This window comes from Myotis myotis, unplaced genomic scaffold (assembly GCF_014108235.1).
Source record: "Myotis myotis isolate mMyoMyo1 unplaced genomic scaffold, mMyoMyo1.p scaffold_m19_p_13, whole genome shotgun sequence".
Taxonomy (NCBI): Eukaryota; Metazoa; Chordata; class Mammalia; order Chiroptera; family Vespertilionidae; genus Myotis; species Myotis myotis.
Window position 1 is genome coordinate 52,560,397 of NW_023416317.1, and position 21,585 is coordinate 52,581,981.

General features: G+C 44.6%; 1 protein-coding gene across 3 annotated transcripts in view; it reads right to left on the reverse strand.

Moving 5' to 3' along the window:
• The window catches only part of ULK4 (unc-51 like kinase 4), a 251,976-nt gene extending 246,518 nt beyond the window's left edge, over positions 1-5,458 (reverse strand). The window contains exons 1-3 of one of the 3 annotated variants that reach the window (XM_036333255.1): positions 5,285-5,458; positions 3,120-3,313; positions 1,778-1,877 (exon numbers count right to left, since the gene is read on the reverse strand). In XM_036333255.1, coding sequence (XP_036189148.1) covers positions 1,778-1,877; positions 3,120-3,257 — 238 coding nt within the window. In that variant the 5' untranslated portion in view covers positions 3,258-3,313; positions 5,285-5,458. Of the gene's footprint in view, positions 1-1,777; positions 1,878-3,119; positions 3,314-4,625; positions 4,775-5,284 lie in introns of those variants that run through there. The other 2 variants (XM_036333256.1, XM_036333257.1) reach the window with 2 other exon arrangements.
• Between the last annotated feature and the right edge of the window lie 16,127 nt (positions 5,459-21,585).

A 21,585-nucleotide genomic window follows, 5' to 3' on the forward strand; every position in this document is an offset into this window, starting at 1 on the left:
ACTGCATTTACATCACATTAAGCAAAGTACAGTCACATTTGCTTCTGTACAAAGGTCGGTCGCATTCTGCAAAGTACTGCTTAGCAAAAAAGATGGTGCCTTTCCTTCACCGTCAGAAAATCAAACCCTGACGAATTAAATAATGGGCCTAAGGCAGTCACGTGGGGAATTCTATTTCTACGCCCTTCGGAGGTCCCGGTCACATTTCTATCATCTCAGTGCCAGAAACAAACATGGGGTTTTTTTGTTTGTTTCTTTTTTTTTTAGGGTCAAGATTAAAGCAAGAGCCAAATTCAGAGACAGTGAAGTCACAGCTGGCATCTCCAAGTTCAATCAGAATTACCGTGACAAAGCCAGCAGGTGTTTTGGGTTTTGTTTATTTTGTCTTGGTGGGTGAGGAACCGCGGCAAACACAGGCATAAATTAAAGTTGGGTTGCCGAAACCGGTTTGGCTCAGTGGATAGAGCGTCAGCCTGCGGACTGAAGGGTCCCAGGTTCGATTCCGGTCAGGGGCGTGTGCCTGGGTTGCGGGCACATCCCCAGTGGGAGGTGTGCAGGAGGCAGCTGATCGATGTTCCTCTCTCATCGATGTTTCTAACTCTCTATCTCTCTCCCTTCCTCTCTGTGAAAAATCAATAAAATATATTAAAAAAAAAAAATTAAAGTTGGGTTATTACACTGGTCATGGGGCAGAAACAGCAGCTGAAGTAAAAAAAGAAGCAAAAAAAGTAACTCGGAGGAAGTCCCCTGCTCACCTCACCCGTGGGCACGTCTGTGGAAGTAATTTAGAGCACAGTGCCCTACTGATTCAGAAAATGAAATGACAAAATTATTCTATGATTCAGTTTTATAAATTCCAAGTGCCAACAGGTAAGACTCATAAAGCTAGACATAACTACAGTGAGCCTTAATATTTAATGATTCTCTATTTTCCTCGGCGTATAAACAGGAGTACACTAACCATGGTACTTGTTACGTTTTTTCCCTGAAGACACTGGCACTAAAAGCCCAGATAACATCTACCGAGGTGGTCACCCTTCTCCCTGTACATCAGTGATGGCGAACCTTTTGAGCTCGGCGTGTCAGCATTTTGAAAAACCCTAACCTAACTCTGGTGCCGTGTCACATATAGAAATTTTTTGGTATTTGCAACCATAGTAAAACAAAGACTTATATTTTTGATATTTATTTTATATATTTAAATGCCATTTAACAAAGAAAAATCAACCAAAAAAATGAGTTCGCGTGTCACCTCTGACACGCATGTCATAGGTTCGCCATCACTGTCCTAGAGAGCTGTATCAAACAAGAACTAACATGTGATCTCTGATTACACATAGGTGATGGTAGCTGTTGATTCATCCTTGTACTTTTCCACATTGCTTAAGTTTTTATAAAGAGCAGGTATTCAGTTCATTAAAAAAAAACATTTTATAAACTAATAAGCTAATTAATAGCAAATTGACCTAAAATACTTTGTTTCTATTGAATGGAAAAAGTTATTTGATAAATTAATTACTACTCAAAAATATTTCTAAGTTTTCACATAAGTGATTTGGTAATATTTTATACCAAAGTAAAGTTAACCCCAAACTGAATATTATATAAATCTTCCTCTTATCAAATATCTTAGCCCTTCCCCTTCCCTAATATCCACTGAACAACAGATTTTCAAGTTAACATAGTCAACAGTATCAACATGTACCTGTAAAAGAAGAAAGGAAAATAACAAAACCTATATCTGACGTTTTTTTTAAAACCACATACCATGGCTTACCTGTGCAGAGTTCCACTACCAGCCAGAGATGATTGCTGGTTTCATACCATTCGTGAAGGGTTACGATATTCTGGTGTTTTATTTCTTGGGTGAGACGGACCTATAAAAACACACAACATACACACTTTTTAAGAAAAGTTCTTAAAACCCTTGCATCTATTAAAAAATACCTAAATAGCCCAGCCAGGTGTGGCTGAGCGTCGGCCCAGGAACCAAGAGGTCACCGGTTCAATTCCCTTTCAGGGCATATGCCTGGGTTGCAGACTCAATCCCCAGTACAGAACATGCAGGAGGCAGCCAATCAATGATTCTCTCTCATCACTGATGTTTCTCTCTCTCTCTCCTCACTTCCTCTATGAAATCAATAAAAATATATTCTAAAAAAATAAAAAACACCTAAATATACAATCAGGAAATGGATAAGAAAATAATAGAATTCATTGGGTGGAATTCTTTATGGACATCAAAATGATGGTTATAAAGGCTGGTCACATGGAAACATACAATCTTAAAAATGATTTTTTTCAAAACTTGTGTAATATAGTTTTGTGTATTTTGGGTAAATATAATATTGCAAAAGAAATATTATTCATAGGAAAATGGCCAAAAGGTATACATCGAAAAAGCTATTGTAGCCCTGGCTGGTGTTGTTAAGTGGTTAGAGTGGCGATCCATGCAACAAAGGGTCTCAGGTTCAATCCCTGGTCAAGGGCATGTACCTGGTTCACAGGTTTGATCCCTGACCCCAGCTGGGGCACATACGAGAAGCAACCAATTGATGTGTCTCTCTCACATTGATGTCTCTCTCTCTATCTACCTCTCCTCCCTCCCTTCCACTCTCTCTAAAAATCAATTGAATAAACATCGAGTGAGGAGGAACAAAAGCGAAAAAAAAGGTTAAGATGGTAAATGTTGTGTTATGTGTATTTTACCACAATAAACAAAAAAGTTGAGGGGGGAAAAAAGTCAGGTTTGGTGGTCCAAGGAGCCTGGGCTGTACAGTGGCACAGCTAATTCAAACCCAAGTCACCCTCACCCAAAGTCCTTTCTTTGAAAAGTTTCATAATCACATACTAAATTTACAAGTAAATGAACTAATACAGACCATATTTTCCCCCGACTCTCACCAAAACAAACAAAACTCTTACGCTGTTAATGACGTGGGCGGGTTTATCAGTCATGAGTCAGGACTGGCGGCACTAAACAGACACATAGAGGTCGCCCAGTCGATTGGAATCGTGGCACCTGCTATAGTGAATCCCATGGCTTCTGCTTACATACTACTGATTCTACCACACCAGAGCTGTCTTTTGCCGGAGGGAAGAAAACATACTTGACTTACCCAGTTCGTTATTTCAGGCCTTTTGCACTTGTCTGTGCAAAAAACAGCTACAAAATTGATTGTTCCCTTCCGTCGCCCTTTATAGACAATGGTCCTGCTTCCTCTGCCGATCTCCTCGTATAGAACGAAGTTTTGCATCTCCGGGCCAACTTTTCACATTTGATAGAAGGACAGCCTAATAGCATCTCTAGCTCCTAAAATGTAAACAAAAATGACACACATAAATGCAAGCTAGTCGTATGATTAATTAGTCCAGGATATTTAATATGTAAATAAATCTAATAATTCTATAAATTCATAAGATTCACTGGTATGTAACCCCTACAAGTAAGTGTTGCATACCAGTGTCTTTCTTTTTGTAGGATGAAAAAAGATATGGGAAAAATAAATAAAAGAGACAATTCACAAACCAATATTCAACTTCCTAAAGATCTTAACAAAAACAATGAAAATGACAGCTGTCTCCAAAACAACACAAATCATGAGGTGAATGCAATTTCAGGCAGTGTATCTTGATACCTTTGCTACAATGGAAAGCATATCTGTAGAGAAACAAATGAAACAATGTACGCAAAAATACTTCATAAACAAATATGGAAAGGACAGCATTTCCATCTACTCCACAGATACTGTACAAATCAGTATTATTCGAAGCCAGAGCTCAGCAAACTACTGGTTCCTGGGCCAATTCAGCCTGTTGCCTGTTTTTGAACATAAAGTTTAATTGGAGCACAGCTATGCCCAATTCATTAATATATTGTTTAAGGCCACTTTCACGCTACAATGTCAGAGTTGAGTAGCTGTGGCAGAGACCACATGGCCTGCTCACACACTCAAATGTTTACTATCTGGCCCTTTACAGGAAGTTTGCTAAGTCAAGATTTTTAAATATATGTTTTAATATTTTCATTGATTTCAGAGGGGAATGGAAAGAGACAAAAAAACATCAATGATGAGAGCGTCATAAATCAGCTGCCTCCTACAAGCCCCACCTGGTTCATAGGTCGACGCTCAACCGCTGAGCCACACCAGCTGGGTGATTAAATTAAACAGTGTTAAAATGAAGATATTGAACCAGATATAAAGAGACCCTACTTAAATGTTTACAAATTGGCTACATTAGGATACATCCAGATAAAGAAGCTTAAGTGTTTATGCAAAATGAATAATTGATTCCTCCGACTCAAGGTGATTCTTCTAAGTTATCTTCCAAGTTTGAAATTCCATGAATTTAAGATTCTTTTTGACTCTGTCTAAGGGCATGCCTCACAACAGACTTCCCACTATGAATTTTTAAAATTTTATTACCTCGTAAGCTGTAAAATAACACACAAATACAGAAAATCCCACAAAATAGAGTTTACTGAATTATTGTAAGAGGTACACCGCTGTCATCACCACCCGGGTCAGGAACAGCACTTGGTGGCCACCCCAGAAATCCCTCCATGAGCCTAAGGTAATCACAGCTTCTCCTGCTCCCCAAAAGTAACCGCTCTCCTTACTCACAGTTATCACTTCCTTGGGTTTCTTCATAGTTTTCCCACCCACGTGTGTTATCCCAGACAGTTTAGCCTTGCACGTTTTCTAAAAGCGTGGTGCATCTTTTCTCTCTCTTTTCATCTACAAGTTCACCTAGCTATCATCCGAAAAGCCAGAAGTCAGAGCAAATCACACCTACAAGCAAAGGAGGCATTTACGAGCCAGGGGGACGCAGGTGAAGACCGGGATCCCCCCGCCCCATCATCCCCGCCGTTTAACTCCCGCGCTAGCAGCATCAGCGACACCTGGGAACTGGGTAGAAACCAACTCTCGCGCCCCGTTCCAGACTCTGGAATCAGAAACTCTGGAATCCGGGCCTGGCCAGCAGTTTTAATTCGGCCTCGGGATGCTCGCTCACCTTTGCGAACCTCAGGCCGTGTCACCCTTGCCCCAAGTCCCAAAAGGCGGCCAGGCATTTTGCTAAGTCCTTCAACAAGTGCGCCTCCTGCAGCACTTTACAGACCGACTTCCCTGCAGGCTGAGCTCGGTCTGACTCCGGGCCGAGGGATGGCGAGAGAAGGAAAAAGAGTGAGTAGGTGGGCAGCGCCCCTCCAGACCCACAGTCTCTACCGCGTCGGCTGAGGGAGTCCCGAATCCAGACTTACGCCCCTAAAACTGCCACTCACCGGGTCTCTGGGGGAGATGCCACCGACCAGCCAGACCGCTCCCCCTTGTGCGCAGGTCTCGAATCCTAGCCCCCCTCGGGACGGGTCCACTGGCCCCAAGCCGGGGGCGAAGCAAGGGAGCAAAGCGGGACGCGCGGTAGCAGCGTAAGGCCGTGAGCGTCCGGCGCCCCTCCGCGTTTGGATCCGCCCATCCCGTCTCCAGGGCAGCACGCAGAACGCCAGAAAGAGCGCAGGGCTCTGACTGGCTGAACAGTTTCGGTTCCTATTGGCTGGAAGTGAGCGGCTAGAGCACCTCCCTCAACCCAAAGGGCCTCGCGCCCAGCCTTCGGACGAGTCCACCGACCCTGGACCGGGGCAGAAAGTGGTGGAGGGAGGAGGGGCTCTGAGCGTCAGCGTCCGGCCTCGCGAACTGAGCACCCCTCCGCATTTGGATTCGCCCATCCGGTCTCCAGGGCAGCACGCAGGACGCCGGAAGAAGTCCCTGGCGCTGAGTGGCTGAGCAGTTTGAGTTCCTATTGGCTGGAGCCCGGAAGTAGGAGTGGGTGACTGGCGGTTCGTCCCTCCTTTTATGGTGTGTGTGGTTTGGGGTGTTGGACCGATTAGGAGGACCTACCTGGGCTGTAGTGGCAGATTTGGGGGCTCTGGGGCCCAGGGCTCTCGTCATTTCTTCACTGCCCTCTCCCCGTTTCCTTTCGTCCTTTTTCTTCCAACGCCCTCCGGAGCCCAGGTGGACGTGGGTAAACAAAGGCTCCGAAGCCTGCTCCTCGGTTGCCCACCCTTTGGAAGAGAAGGCTATGGATTACTTCCTTCTTGTACCTGAGAAAACAGACCAGAGCCTCAGATCTCCAGGTGGATTGCTTATGACTTGGGAAGCTTCAGGCCCTCAAATCCAACCACCAGATACCTGAGCGCCAGCTCCCCACTTCCATTTACGTTAGCGCAGTTTTTCTCAAACTTTAGCATCAGAATCACCTCACCTAGACCCTATAGAGTGACTCTAGCGTGCTTGAAAACGCATTTCTGGGCTCCACCCACAGAACTTCTGATTCTGTAGATCTTGATGAGGCCCAAATGTTTGCAATTGTATCAAGTCACCAGGTGAAATAGATGTTGCTGATAAGGGACAAACTTGTAGACACTGTGTCTCTGATCTCAGGTGAAACGCATGTCCTGTTCTTTGACTTCTAACCCTTCCTGCCTTCTCAGTAATCTTATTATTGTCAGTTTTATGTAAAGCAGTGGTTCCCAACATGGGCCCCACCGGGGGGTGGGGGGGACAATTTGATTTTTAAGGGGGGCAGTTCGAGACTGAGTTAACAGTGAATTTTTTGCATTTCTTATGGTCCTAGGGGCCTCATATGCAGTATATAAGTACATATTGTAATTATGCATTTCAGTTCTCTATGATGTTTTGAAACTTTGCTGTTTTTTCATATCACTTTGAATTATGATTTTTTAACAATTTCTTAGTGCTTTCTTTCTCAGTACTTCAACTGCCCTTTTGTTCTTTTATTTTTCTCTTTCCTGGAAGCTTGTTTAGACCAAGTTAATGGCCTTTTAGGCTTCCTCCACGTGAATAGGAGTTCACTTTTTGAATAATAAGAATTATTTGTCACGGGGAAGAGGAGCATCAGGATTTTAGAGATGCTTAGGTGGGGCATGGCCCAAAAAAGGTTGGGAACCAGTGGTGTAGAGCAGGGGTCCTCAAACTACGACCCGTGGGCCACATGCAAATACAAATATTGTATTTGTTCCCGTTTTGTTTTTTTATTTCAAAATAAGATGTGCAGTGTGCATAGGAATTTCTTCATAGTTTGTTTTTTTAACTATAGTCTGGCCCTCCAATGGTCTGAGGGACAGTGAACTGGCCCCCTGTTTAAAAAGTTTTGAGGACCCCTGGTGTAGAGGCACACCTCATTTTATTGCATTCCACTTTATTGCATTTCACAGGTGTTGCTTTTTTTTTTTTTAACAAGGCAAGACCCTCCTCCAGCAAAATGACTGGGGCTTGCTTTATTGTGCTACTCCCTTTATTATGGTGGTCTAGAACCAAACATGCAATATCTCCAAAGTATGCCTGCACTTAAAATTTTATATGAAAAATGTTTCCTCATAGGTCACCCCCTAATTAATGGAGACATAAAATGAGATTTGGACTAGTTCATTCCAAATTTTGATAAACAGCTTAAGTGTTAATGTCAGAAACTATCAAATCCCAGTACATCTTAGCCTAGGTTCCCTGGATGCCTCCAGCCCATACATGAACCTGCTAAAATGGTTAAAATCTTGTGAGCATGTGCATTTTTCTGGCTAGAGAGGACATGGGTTTGGTCAGATTCTCCAAGGTACTAATGACACAGAACGTATTAAGTTATCCTGCTATAAACAATCTTGAATTATAAGCCCAGATTTTTTAATAACAGAATTAATTATGCTAGCATCTATCACACGTGTTGTAGCAACTCCCAGGCGGATTAGATTTTTCAGGGAAATCGTGGATTTTTGGGGGGGGCGGGGGGGAGTGGAAGGGGTCACTTCTTGCAACAAATTTCTTAAGGCTTTCATTTTTACCATCTTATCTCCAGCACATGCTCTTTGCCTCTGGCCCTGCTTCCCCTCATGTACTTGATAGCGCTTTCGTCTTCATTCCCAAAGCCCATGGTACTGTGTGATACAGACTTTTACTGACATAACAGAGGGAGGTTACAGCACAGGAAGGAAGCAACTTACTGGTGAGTGTTAGAGGTGGTGGCGGTAAGGGTGTTAGAAAGCAGGCACTTTGACATGACTGATGGGAGAGCACTTCATCAATATCTGTCAAAACGACAAATGCACATCTCCACTGACCCGAAAGTCCACGTCTAAACATTTGTCCAGTAGGCATGCTTACATTTGCAAAATAGCACAAAAGTATCCATCGCAGCCTTGTTTGTAATTTTAAAAAATTGGTAACAACTCAAATGTCCATCAGCAGGAGACAGATTAAATTAGAAATAAATGTGCTCTTTGTGTATGATAGGAAAATATCTCTAAGATTTATCATTGCAGAGAAACACCGTGGCGCATAACACGTAGTATAGTATTACTACCATTTGTGGAGATAAAAGAAAAGAGGGGCAAATATATATACGTAGGTGTTTGCATATATGCGCCAAGAACAGCTCCGACATCTCCTGAAGGAAGCTGCTGACGCTGTGGAGGGGAGGTGGGTGGGTGCAGAGCTGGGTATCAGAGATGCAATTCACACAGTTTGCATTTGGAACCACCTACCTACTACCTATTCTATCTGTACATCATAAATCTTAACTGAATATATTTCAAAATTATATATTATACACACATTTAATATGTATGTGTATGTTTATGTGTATATTTACATGTGATAAATTTTATGTGTGTGCACACATATAATATAAATGGACAAAATGGAGTGTGGCACCTTTTGTTCTGCACACCCTGAGGCCTCCTTCCCGCAAGTCGCCTTGCACCACTCTCCTCCCTAGGACTCTGCCTAGAGCTCTGTTTCCCTTCTCGCCTCTCCTGCGAAGCCCAGAGCTCTCCTTCATTATAGATCAGTTCCGTCATATGCACATTAAGATCTGTCTCTGGCTTATTGGTTTTGTTCTGTTCCGCTCTCTATTTTTGAATGAGTTGGAGACGGTTCTTAATAACTTGGGTGTTAAAATTTTATAATACAGCGGGAAGAAAAACGATCTGCAGAGAAGGGAGGGGCGGAGATGACAATGAAAACCTAAAGCGGGGAAATGGTGAGGACAAGGCAGTGCAGAGTGTGTGACCGGGAGTCAGAGTCGAAGCCCTGAAGCACTGAGCTGCACTAACAGCCAGGCCGTGGCTGCAAAACATCAATTCACGAGAGAAAATGACATCAGAGTCTGACATCATGACTCTGGAGTCCGCATCACCCTAGGGCAGTGGTTCTCAACCTTCTGGCCCTTTAAATATAGTCCCTCATGTTGTGACCCAACCATAAAATGATTTTCGTTGCTACTTCATAACTGTAATGTTGCTACTGTTATGGATCGTCATGTAAATATCTGATATGCAGGATGGTCTTAGGCGACCCCTGGGAAAGGGTCGTTCGACCGCCAAAGGGGTCGCGACCCACAGGTTGAGAACCGCTGCCCTAGGAGCAGGCGCAGAAGGAATCATACCCATTACCCATCCATTCATTCACAGATACATACTGAGGCCTCCTCTATGTCAGGAACTGCATTAGCTCTGGATTCTAAAGCAGTGAATGAAGAGATAGTATCCTTCCTCCTAGAGCCAGCTGAACAGAGAGAAATATTGTCCCTGCAGTAGAATGTGTAGTTGGAGAATACTGGACACTAATTCCAGGGGTCCCAGAATCTACTGTGGCCCACCAATCAGAATGAGACTGCGGGGTGTTAGGCGATAAATGAAGTTCTTCAATGCCCATCTCCCTGTAGGCCCAGCAGGACTCCAGACCTGCCCAGCGATTATTCAACCAGGTCCTGAATGTGGAGTTGAGATACAGTTAGCAGCGCAGAATATATACGCCTTGAGCTGTAAAATGTGGGCCATTATGGTTAAAAGGACACTCCTCTAGCTACTCCTACCCACTGAAATAGCAAACATTGCCTCCACGTGGGATCTGCTACTATCAGAGGTTGCAAGAGGCGTGAATAACACTTCCCATCACATTCCTATTTAATCATCAAGACCGACAAGGACACAAGATCCTGAAAAATGACCCGGATTACCACAGGCTTCATCAGCTGGTGATGGAAATTGCAGCTGCTCTTCCAGAGATGGTCTCCTTCCTGGAGTAATCGGCCCTCCTGGCATCTGGTATGTGACTTATTTGGCAGATGCGGTTTTCTCAATCCAGGTATGTAGCAAACACAAAAAGCAGTTTCCTTTCACCCAAAAGAGCAGGGGTCCTCAAACTACAGGCCGCGGGCCACATGCGGCCGGCTGAAAACGTTTATCCCGCCCACCCGCCAGGTGTTTTTGCCTCCACTGCCTGTTGCTTAGCAGCCAATTCCTTCCGGCCACAGTGCGCATGTGTGGAACGTGCGCTGCGCTCTCCGACTCCCCTCCTTCTCTCTGTCTCTAGACTCCTCCTCTCAGTCTCAGGTGTGATGGACGAGTCACGAGCTTGCCTGTGCAGAGCCTGCTGCTGCCTGAGGACCCAGGTAAGAGCAAGTTAGGATTTATTTTTTTTTTTTTGCAGTTAGGAGGTCTATTTCTTTTTTTATTTGGCAGTTAGTAGGCCTTTTTTTTTTTTTTTTTTTGAAGTTAGGAGAGCCTTTTTTTTGAAGTTAGGAGAGCCTTTTTCCAGAATGAAACATCTGAAATCTCCAACCAGATCTAGACTAACTGATGCACACTTGCATCACTTGTTACGACTAGAAGTGACAAATATGGAACCAAACATTGACCATCTCATTAGCCAAAAGCAGGCCCATAGTTCCCATTGAAATACTGGTAAGTTTGTTGATTTAACTTTACTTGTTCTTCATTTTAAATATTGTATTTGTTCCCATTTTGTTTTTTTTACTTCAAAATAAGATATGTGCAGTGTGCATAGGAATTTGTTCATAGTTTTTTTTAAAACTATAGTCCGGCCCTCCAACGGTCTGAGGGACAGTGAACTGGCCCCCTGTTTAAAAAGTTTGAGGACTCCTGCGATAGAGTGAGTAGTATACCTTTACATTTTCCATCATCGGTTACGTCCACTCTCCAGCTCTGTCCCCAGGTTAGCCCAGAGTGACATTGGCCATCTCACCATCCCACAGAACATCACACAGGAGCGCTGCTTATGAATTTGCCAAAGAGCATCCTCTCTTCACCAGGTAACTCCCTTTGAGAAACAGTTCTTGCCTGGTTAGGGAGCCCTAGTAGACACCAGTGGGCCTCAGGTGTCCTGGGGATATGAGCTGCTTCTCATGAATTGAGTTATATGATGCACAAAGCCATAAAGATGGGCGTGCCCAATGTCACCACGTCACTAATTGCAGGTCCTGATGGTACTAGTAAATTGCCTGTGTAGGCTGGTTACACCCCCAGCATGCCTACTCTTAATCCATGTGAGCACCACCCCATCTGACGGCTTTTTCCTCCTGGGCAGTTCCCTTTGACCGGCTGACTAAGGAAGGAAAATGCAATCCTGGCTGACAATGTTCTCTGCAAGGTTTCTTGGAACCAACAAGGAATGGACTGCTCCGGCATTCCAGACATGAATGACCAAGAGACATGGCTGTGGAAGACTACAGAAAGAAAATCCTTCCAGTGTGGGGACTTTTGAATAGCAAACCCACTTTTCTGGAAAGAGAGAAGCACTAAAGCAGAGAGCAAAAAGCTTCATAGGCAGGGACTAAAGGCCACAGAAGTGAGAATCCCTAAGTCATCGTTCCTCTCTTACATTCCTGATACACTCGATGCAACAGTCCCCCTTCCACCCTTCCACTCTGCCCTTCCCAGTCCTTCCATCATGACCTCTGGGTTTAAAGAGCCCTGGCTGTTCCCTGAAGACATTTCTTCTCCTGCAGCCCTCTCCAGGCGTGGCTCTCTTCTCACCTCAAAGGGTTTTTTCATTGTCCACCACGTCCTTCTTGCTTTCACTTTCCCAATCACTACAGCGACTCTCCTGTGTATACTCTCTGCCCCCCCCCCTCTTTTTTAAAATATATTTTTATTGATTTCAGAGAGGTAGGAAGAGGGAGAGAGAGAGAGAGAAACATCCATGATGAGAGAGAATCATGGATTGGCTGCCTCCTGCAAGTCCCCCAGGCATGTGCCCTTGACCAGAATCGAACCTGGGACCTTTCAGTTTGCAGACCGAGGCTCTATCCACGGAGCCAAACCGGCTAGAGCAGTGGTTCTCAACCTTCCAGCCCTTTAAATACAGTTCCTCATGTTGTGACCCAACCATAAAATTATTTTCATTTCTACTTCATAACTGTAATGTTGCTACTGTTATGAATCATCATGTAAATATCTGATATGCAGGATGGTCTTAGGCGACCCTGTGAAAGGGTCATTCAACCGCCAAAGGGGTTGCGACCCACAGGTTGAGAACCTCTGGGCTAGAGAGAGAAACCTCTCTTTCTTCATTAAGCTCATCTGAGGAAAAACAACCTTGGTTCAACCCACTTTCTCCTTCTCTTTTATGTCAATATGCGAGCGGTTGTGGCTGGAGAGAAACACAGTCCTGCTGATCTAGCCCTGCTCCAAATTCACAACCGCCAATCCCACATGGCCTCTCAGGCCTCCAGGAAATCCGACATTTCCTTAGACAAATCACTTTTTCCCAGGGAGCTGACTATGTCACAGCTTCTCTCTCCTCCAACCTCTGAATGTCTCATCACTTTCAGCAGAATCACTAAATCAACCCATGTACATATCTCCGAATCCATCACTCTCTTCCCTCTCATAGGATGGAGGAGCCGCCTCTTTGTGAGGGCAGCCCCTCCCACTGGTCCCCTGGACCCATCCCCTCGCCTGCACGAGACCTTTGCTCCTCCAGTCTCCTCCTCTTCTCTAGCAGTAACCTGCTGATTCCAAATGGCGTCTCTTGCTAGATGCAATTTCCTGAAAGTAAATTAGAAATTTTGATGAAACTGATACATTTTTAGCAAAATTCAAACAAATAGGATCACCTCAAACATAGAGAAGAAATAACAATAACTAAAGAAGAAGTTAAAGATTTTGTGAAAGATCGCCAGTCCTCAAAGAAGCCAAGTCACAGCTAATTTCGTCAACCCAACTTCAATAAGCATATGTATATTTTGGGTAACTTGTCATAAAAAGACTTCTTATATTTTAAAGATATACCATGAAATATAAGGGAAGTTAAATGTCTGGGATTGGGATATGCTTCAAAATAATTCAAGGGATGAGGGAATAGAGTGAGGATAGAGATGGATTGGCTCAGCCCTAATAATTGTTCAGGAAGCTGCTGATGAATGCATGGAGCTCATTATATGATTCTATTTTTATGTTTGAAATTTTTCATATATAACTTTTTTTTAAAAAAACTGCTGGATGGATGCCGAAACCGGTTTGGCTCAGTGGATAGAGCGTCGGCCTGCGGACTGAAGGGTCCCAGGTTCGATTCCGGTCAAGGGCATGTACCTGGGTTGCAGGCATATCCCCAGTAGGAGATGTGCAGGAGGCAGCTGATCGATGTTTCTCTCTCATCTATGTTTCTAACTCTCTATCTCTCTGCCTTCCTCTCTGTAAAAAATCAATAAAATATATTTAAAAAAAAAAAAACTGCTGGATGTATTAGTGATGGCTGAGAATCTTAGAATATCAAAGGATGAGACAATGCTCCTAGAGCTATATTCTCAAGATCATCATTTTTAAAAGAGGAGGAGGAACTGAGAAGAAATTAGAGAAGAATGGAACATTTAGAGAATCTTTTCAAAAGTTATTTTCTCTGGATTGTCCCAGGATTTTGCCTAAAACCCATATCACAGTGGGTACTGTATAATTAATCAAACCTTTTTACAGTTTCCTAGTAAAACTCTTTCTGTTTGATTATCCAGGACCCCCAAAGAACCTAGACTACTAAAACGAAGTGAAAACAGTATCCCGCTAGCTATAAAACTAAATTCTCATAGCTGCGTTGTCCTGTTTTTCAACTCTCAGTTCTGCACAAGTGGTGTGTTGATCTATTCCTATGACAGAAATAACCCCCAATTACTGTCACTTTATGCCATATTTTGCTTTCTGGTCAGGATTAATACCCTTTGATTACTTTATAAAGATTGTCTTGGATATTCTTATGTATTTGTTCTTCCGTATGAACTTTAGAGTACATTGTCATTTCCCTACAATTAAATTTACTTAACACTGTATTAGAATTACATAAAATTCAGCAATTAATTTGAAGATAAATGACATATCACAACATCGAGGCCTTCTGTCCGGTTAGCTTGGCTGACGTGCAATCACTAACGAGACATGACAGCCTTGTATTAACTGTGCTTGGGGAGCCAGCTGGGACGCCTCAAAGTGGCACTGACTAGAGCAGCGGTTCTCAACCTTCTGGCCCTTTAAATACAGTTCCTCATGTTGTGACCCAACCATAAAATTATTTTCGTTGCTACTTCATAACTGTAACGTTGCTACTGTTATGAATCGTCATGTAAATATCTGATATGCAGGATGGTCTTAGGCGACCCCTGTGAAAGGGTCGTTCGACTGCCAAAGGGGTCGCGACCCACAGGTTGAGAACCGCTGGACTAGAGCGTTGCACGGACACAAGAGGCCTGCAGTGAGCCATCAGAGCCCCGGCACAGAAGTGCCAGGAACAAGGGCATGGACTTTTGAAAGATGAACACGTTTTTCAGCGTCCTCAGGTTTACTGGGAAACAGGCAGCGCTCCGCTCCTACAGTGGGGCCTGCTGTGGATCCGGGTTGTGAGCTGAAAAAGGCAAGTCCAGAGATGTCCAGGACAGCGCTGCTAGATTGATGGTGCCACCTAAGCTTCCTTTCTGCTTTTCCTTTTCTTAATTTAGTGTGCATCCTTGGTTATATTTTTGCCCTTCCCATTCTTTCTGACTTTTTAAAAATCATGTCCCTTCAGTAAACACCAGAAAGACCTCGTTTTTTCACCCAGTCTGAGAGTCTTCTTTTTCTAAAGGAGGATTTAACGTGTTTTTTTAATAAATTTTTTTATTGATTTCAGAGAGGAAGGGAGAGGGAGAGAGATAGAAACATCAGTGATGAGAGGATCATTGATCCACTGCCTCCTGCACACCCCATACTAGAGATCGAACCCACAACCCCAGCATGTGCCCATGCCTGGAATCAAACCTGGGACCCTTCAGTCTGCAGGCCGATGCTCTATCCACTGAGCCAAACCAGCCAGGGCGGATTTAACTTTTTGATGGTTCCTGTAACCCTCCATTACTCACTGGCCTTCTTCTTGTCAGAGTTTACGTTCTGACTTGATTATGCTTTACCGTTGTTCCCCTCTATTGATTTGGAATCTTTTTTTAAGAGCGTGCTGTTGCTGTGTCTTCCGTGTAATTGGTCCACGTGGGCTGGGTTGGGGAGAAATGAAGGAAACTGCTTCCCCCACCCCATTCCCTGAGCTAACTCAGCTCCAGTTGGCCCTGTTCTGTACCCGCCTGGAGGCTGAGGTGGTCGGCTTATTTATTTCTAAGGCCCAGTCATAGAAACAGGAGTCTGTTCACACTGGGTGACCGCTTTATAATGCTGAATGTGATAAATTTAGCAACACCGGGAGGAAGTGTTCTACTTGCTGATGCTGAGCTGGGCAAAATTGTTACTTTTCTTTTCTTCTCCTAGTCCTTGCAGCACCGAAACCGCTGACCCTCCTGTCCTCACCTCATCTCCCAGTGTGACATAACCTCAGCCTGTCTGAAGAAATGGCCTTAGAACAGCGGTTCTCAACCTGTGGGCCGCGACCCCTTTGGCGGTTGAACGACCCTTTCACGGGGGTCGCCTAAGACCATCCTGCATATCAGGTATTTACATGACAATTCATCACAGCAGCAACATGACAGTGATGAAGTAGCAACGGAAATAATTTTATGGTTGGGTCACAGCATGAGGAACTGTATTTAAAGGGCCAGAAGGTCCTTAGAGGCTCTTGGCTTTGTTTTGAGTTTCCAACAGTCTGTGCTAAGCACCAACAGTGACCAGCATGCACAATAGTCAGGGCAGGATAGGCGGTGTCCCAGTGTGGGTTCCCCCAAAAGAAGCCCCCGAGATACGCAAGCAATTGATTCGATGATCCCAAGACACATGGCAGGATAGCAGAGAAGTGAGACGGGGAAAGAAAGCCAACAAAGGATGTTTTATCAAGCAAAAAAAGAACTTGATCATGTGGAGGAAGTCCCGGAGCCAGCATAAAACACACATCGCCCCAGGGAAAAGGGGAACAGGGACTTCTGGAACAAAGTCTTCAATTCCCTGGGACGCCCAGGCCTCTGTACCAGAGGAGGCGGTTCATAGAAGATACGCACGTGCTGACAGGGGTACTGGCTACACTAAAGGCCACAGAGGGACGGGTGGAGCCCAACAGTGTCCCTTACAATAGATTTTACTCAGTTCTTATGATCAAGAAATTATGTCAGATGTCATAGCGTGGTGTGATGGTATGATGGTTCCTGACCATGTGTGCTGGCATCTTTCCTTGGTAAACAGACCCCAATCCCTTGTCCTTACAGTCATATGTCCCCATAGGGCCAGTCATATCACCTCATGCTTCCTAGTGAAGCATAAAGTGAAGTAAAATTATAAGCTTATCGCTTGAACCAATAAAGCAATTTTTCTTATATTTTTGTAAATATGTTTGTTTATTTATCTATTTATTCATTTCAGAGAGAGGAAGGGAAAGGGAGAGAGAGATAAACATTAATGAGAGAGAAACATCCATTGGCTACCTCCTGCACTTCCCCCCTCCCCCCTCCCGTCCCCTCCCGCCCCACCCAGGATCAAGCCAGCAACGCAAGCATGTGCCCTGATCTAAATCGACCTCCTGGTGCATGAAACGATGCTCAATCAACTAAGCCATGCCAGCAAGGCTATATTTTCAAAATAACACAAAATAAATTGAATAAAAATATATATTGTGTGTGTGCACCCATTTCTCAGATCCCCTTTGGAAGAAAATTCCAGCTGAGCACCAAGGTCTGTGCTCTCCTTCTTTCTGGTTGCTCAACTAGACTACATTTCCCAGCCTCCCTTGCAGCTAAATGTGGCCATGTGACTAAAACCTCTAGCTGGTGAAATTTGAGCCCAGTGAGGTTTCACTCCTGCAGGCCTGGCTCCTGAAACCTCCCCTGCATGCTCTTCCCTGCTCTTTCCCCCAGGCCCTAATGGAGATGGTTGTGCCCAGGGTTGACCTAAGATGGCAGAGCCACAATTAGCCCAAGTCCTTTAACGGAGCAGAGCTCCTCTATCAATTTGCAATCGCGCTAGGCTGTGCCTGAGCAAGAAATAAACCGTGGTGTTGAGCCATTACGTTTTAGGTTTACTTATTATATTACTTTAACACTCTAACATTAATCTGGCACCTACCCTGGGACCTCCATGGACCCTGGGTAAAGAATCCTTGCTCAGGGGGAAGTAAGACAAAAAGGCAGCTAGGAGGACATTGCAGCACTTACAATGAGTGCGTCTACCAGGAACTCAGGAAGGCATATGAATTCGAAAAGATTTATATAGGAGCGACTAAGGGATTAAGAGAGCAAAGGTGTTTTTCCATCAAGATAAACTAAGATAGCTCTAGCTGGTTTGGCTCAGTGGCCAGAGCGCCAGCCTGTGGACTGAAAGGTTCTAAATTAGATTCCAGTCAAGGGCACGTGCCCGGGTTGTGGACCCGACCCCCAGTAGGGGGCGTGCAGGAGGCAACCGACCAATGGTTCTTTCTCATCATTGATGTTTCTATCTCTCCCTCTCTGAAATCAATAAAAAATATATTTTTAAAAAAAGATAAACTAAGATTAAGACTCTAATTTAGAAAGAGGAGTAGATGAACTCAAAGTCCATTAGTGGTTGTCAACAGTCATCTAATGTAATCTGGAATTCTAGAATTTGGAGATAAGAAGTAGTTGTATGGCCCTAGCTGGCTTGGCTCAGTGGATAGAGCATCGGCCTTCGGACTGAAGGGTCCCAGGTTTGATTCTAATCAAGGGCACATAACTGGGGCACATACAGGGGTTGCAGGCTCAATCCCCAGTGGGGGGCGTGCAGGAGGCAGCTGATCAATGATTCTCTCTCATCATTGGTATATTTTTTAAATATATTTTTATTGATGAGTCAATAAAAATATATTGATGAGTCAATAAAAATATATATATTTTAAAAAGTAGTAGTTGTATGACAAAATAATCTAATTTGAACAAATATGTCCTAATCAAGAAGTAATAAAGGACACTCATTATGCCAAGAATATGTATATCTTGGAAACAAATAGAATCTAGCAGGGTTTTGACAGTTCCTTCATAATGGGTTGTGGAAGGGAGGATAAGGATGTTCAGAGTCTCACTGGTGGCCCTGGTGGTAAAGGTGGAAGCTGTGGGAGCCAGTGTCCCTGGCTGACCCTGAAGTTGTCTGGCCTTCCTCACAACCTCCACAGCCACTTCCTGTTCCTGATTATTCAAATGAGTCCGTCTTACACACAGCGTGTGGAGGGGCTTTGAAAAAAGTGCATTTAACAATAGCTAAGATTTAGAAACAACCTAAGTGTCCATCAGCAGATGAGTGGATTAAAAACCTATGGTTCATCTACACAATGGAATACTACGCCACTATTAAAAAAAAGGAACTTTTACCATTTGCAACAGTATGGATGGAAATGGAGAGCATTATGCTAAGCAAAATAGGCCAGTCAGAGAAAGATAAATATCACACGATCTCACTCATATGTGGGATATAATGATCAACGTAATTTGATGAACAAGAATAGATCCAGAGACAAATGGCAGGGGAGAGGGGGGGTTAGAGAGCAACCAAAGGACTTGTATGCATGCATATTAGCATAGCCAATGGACACAGACACTGGGGCGGTGGGGGCTAGCCTGGGGTGGGAATGGCTGGGGTAGGGGGGGATCAATTGGGGAAGAAAGGAGACATATGTAAAACTTTAGACAATAAGCAAAAAGAAAAAAGTGCATTTAACCACATCACTCCCTTACCTAAAACTCTTCTCCTCACCAAAATGGTCACAGGCCCGTGGTCTGACTCCCCCCGTCAGCCACTGCAGGTCTTTCCTGGCTGATGCGGTCCCCTGCCTTCTGCATGGCTGGCCCCTGCTCTTCCTCTGCACCTCAACTGAAGTGTCACCTTCTTAGACAGGTCCTCCCCAACCAACCCATCTTTCAGAAATCCTCCTAGGATTCTACTTCCAGCGCCAGCATCCTTCTCTTCATGGCACTTGTCACAAGCTAATGGAGTGTGTGTGTCCTATCATCAGACTCCTCTCCTTGACTGAAAGGTCCATTTGGCCGGGACTGTACCTGTTTGTTCACTACGCCATCGCCCTAGTTCAGTGGTCAGCAAACTCATTAGTCAACAGAGCCAAATATCAACAGTACAACGATTGAAATTTCTTTTGAGAGCCAAATTTTTTAACTTAAACTATATAGGTAGGTACATTGTTATTAACTTAATGAGGGTCCTCCTAAGCTGGCCTTTGCTAAAAACGTCCTCAATCTGATTGAGGTACGTTCGCTGAGGTCGACCCCTTCCAACTCTCCCATCCACACTCGTCTTGTATACTTGTTTCGTCTATCTCTTTTCCGAAAAACGACTTCTGCGCATGGGCCACGAAGTTTCAATCGCACTGTACGTGCACGCCCGCACGTGGTATTTTGTGGAAGAGCCACACTCAAGGGGCCAAAGAGCCGCATGTGGCTCGCGAGCTGCGGTCAGTACCTGGCACAAACAGACATATACACACAAATTGTTAAAAAATGACATGTGCACACACTTTCTTTAAAAATTTTTTCCAGCTTTGTTGAGAACAGGCTTAATTCTTTTATATATATATATATATATATATATATATATATATATATATATGTTGTTGTTGATTTCAGAGAGGAAGGGAGAGGGAGATAAAAACATTAATGATGAGAATCATTGATTGGTTACTTCCTGCACGTCCCCTTCTGGGGATCAAGCCTATAGTCTGGGCATGTGCCCTTAACCAGAATCGAACCTGGAACCCTTCAGTCCACAGGCCGACACGCTATCCACTGAGCCAAACCAGCCATGGCTGTGCACATACTTTTTAATAATGTGTTCTATTGTTGACCAGATATTTCATCGCTTTTGTCTCTATTGTCTGGGCAAGTACTGTGAGTCAGGCACTGTTCCTGGTGCTCAGAGTGCAGCAGTGACTGAAGCAGACAAAAGTCCCTGCCCACAGGCTGCCTTTGGGCTGGTGAGTCAGGCATGGTTTTATGGAGGCGTGTCCCTGTCACACCCTCTCACTTCACTCTTTTGCTCAGCCTCCACCTGACCAATGGGAGCTAGGGGCTGGTGGGTAAATGCTCCCTCCTTCCGTCTTGCGTCCCACACAGTGTCTCAGAGGCCCCCGGGGGACTGGCCCAGTTGCTCATGGATTGACCACCTGGATCATGCACGCTTGGGTGGGCTTTCTCCCCTTCCGGCTTCATTCTTTCTGGTTCTGATTCCTTCCCTGCCCCTTTCCCACAGGATCACTTCCCAGAAGAAGCTACCTGCCCTCAGATCCCTCCCCATCACTGCTTTGGAGGAGAACCCAAGCCAACAAAGCCAGCATTTTCGTATTTCATTTGGGTTATTTTCTACATTTCCGTCTTAGGTCCCCAGCTGTACTTTGGGTTCCTAAAGAGCAGGGATCAGCTATTCCTTTTTTATATATATTTTCCCACAGTTACTAATTCAAGGCCTGGCAAAGAAGAATAACACATGTTGATGTGATTAGACAAAAAAGAAAGAAGACAGTGAATATCTGTGGCCCAAGGGAGGCCAGAGCCACTTCTGGCACAGAGACCTCTGCCTGATATTGGGTAAGACTGGGACCCGCCAGGGCAATTACTGTTTTCTCTTCTGTGTACCCATCCTGCTCTCCTCGTCCCCGCCCCTGCCCCTCCCCCCCCAAGCAGGTCCCTTCACCCTTGACTTCCAGCAGCAGCAGGGGGCCAGCTGCTGAAGTAGCGTAGGGCCCATAGCTGGGGGCTCACTCCGGGAGCTCTGCCTGCCGCCTGCTCCCTCCTCCACGTTGGGAGTGGGTGAGGGAGCCCAGGCCCTACTTCCCAGGGGTGGGATCCACATGTCTGTCATGTGGTGCTGAAAATGACAGGATCCTGCTCCCACAAGGCCTCAGTCAGGGACTCAAAATGAATAAATGAACGACTTCAAAATTCAGTACCAACCCTGACTGGTTCTCATGGAAACAGAGAGTGACAGGCCCCAGGGAAAGGTGAAAAGAGCATTGGACAAGAGTTGTAGTTACGGGTCTACCACTAATTTGATGCTCCTGTGGTCATGTACCACTTTTCTGCCCACAGTTTCCTGAAAATGAGACGGCTGGACCAGATGATCTCAAAGATCCCCCAGCTCTAGGATTCTTAAATTACAGACCTGGAAGGAAGCTGATCTGTCAGTTCAAATAAACTTTTCTCCCACTTATATGACTCTCACTGTTGGTAACAGCCCCATGCCTCCTCTAAACCCACTAGGTTCGGCTCTAGCACATTTGTTCTTGCAGACTCCCACGCTCCTTTAATACAAGCCTGGCATATGCTTGAACATATTTTTGTAATTGACATATTTACTGAGATTAT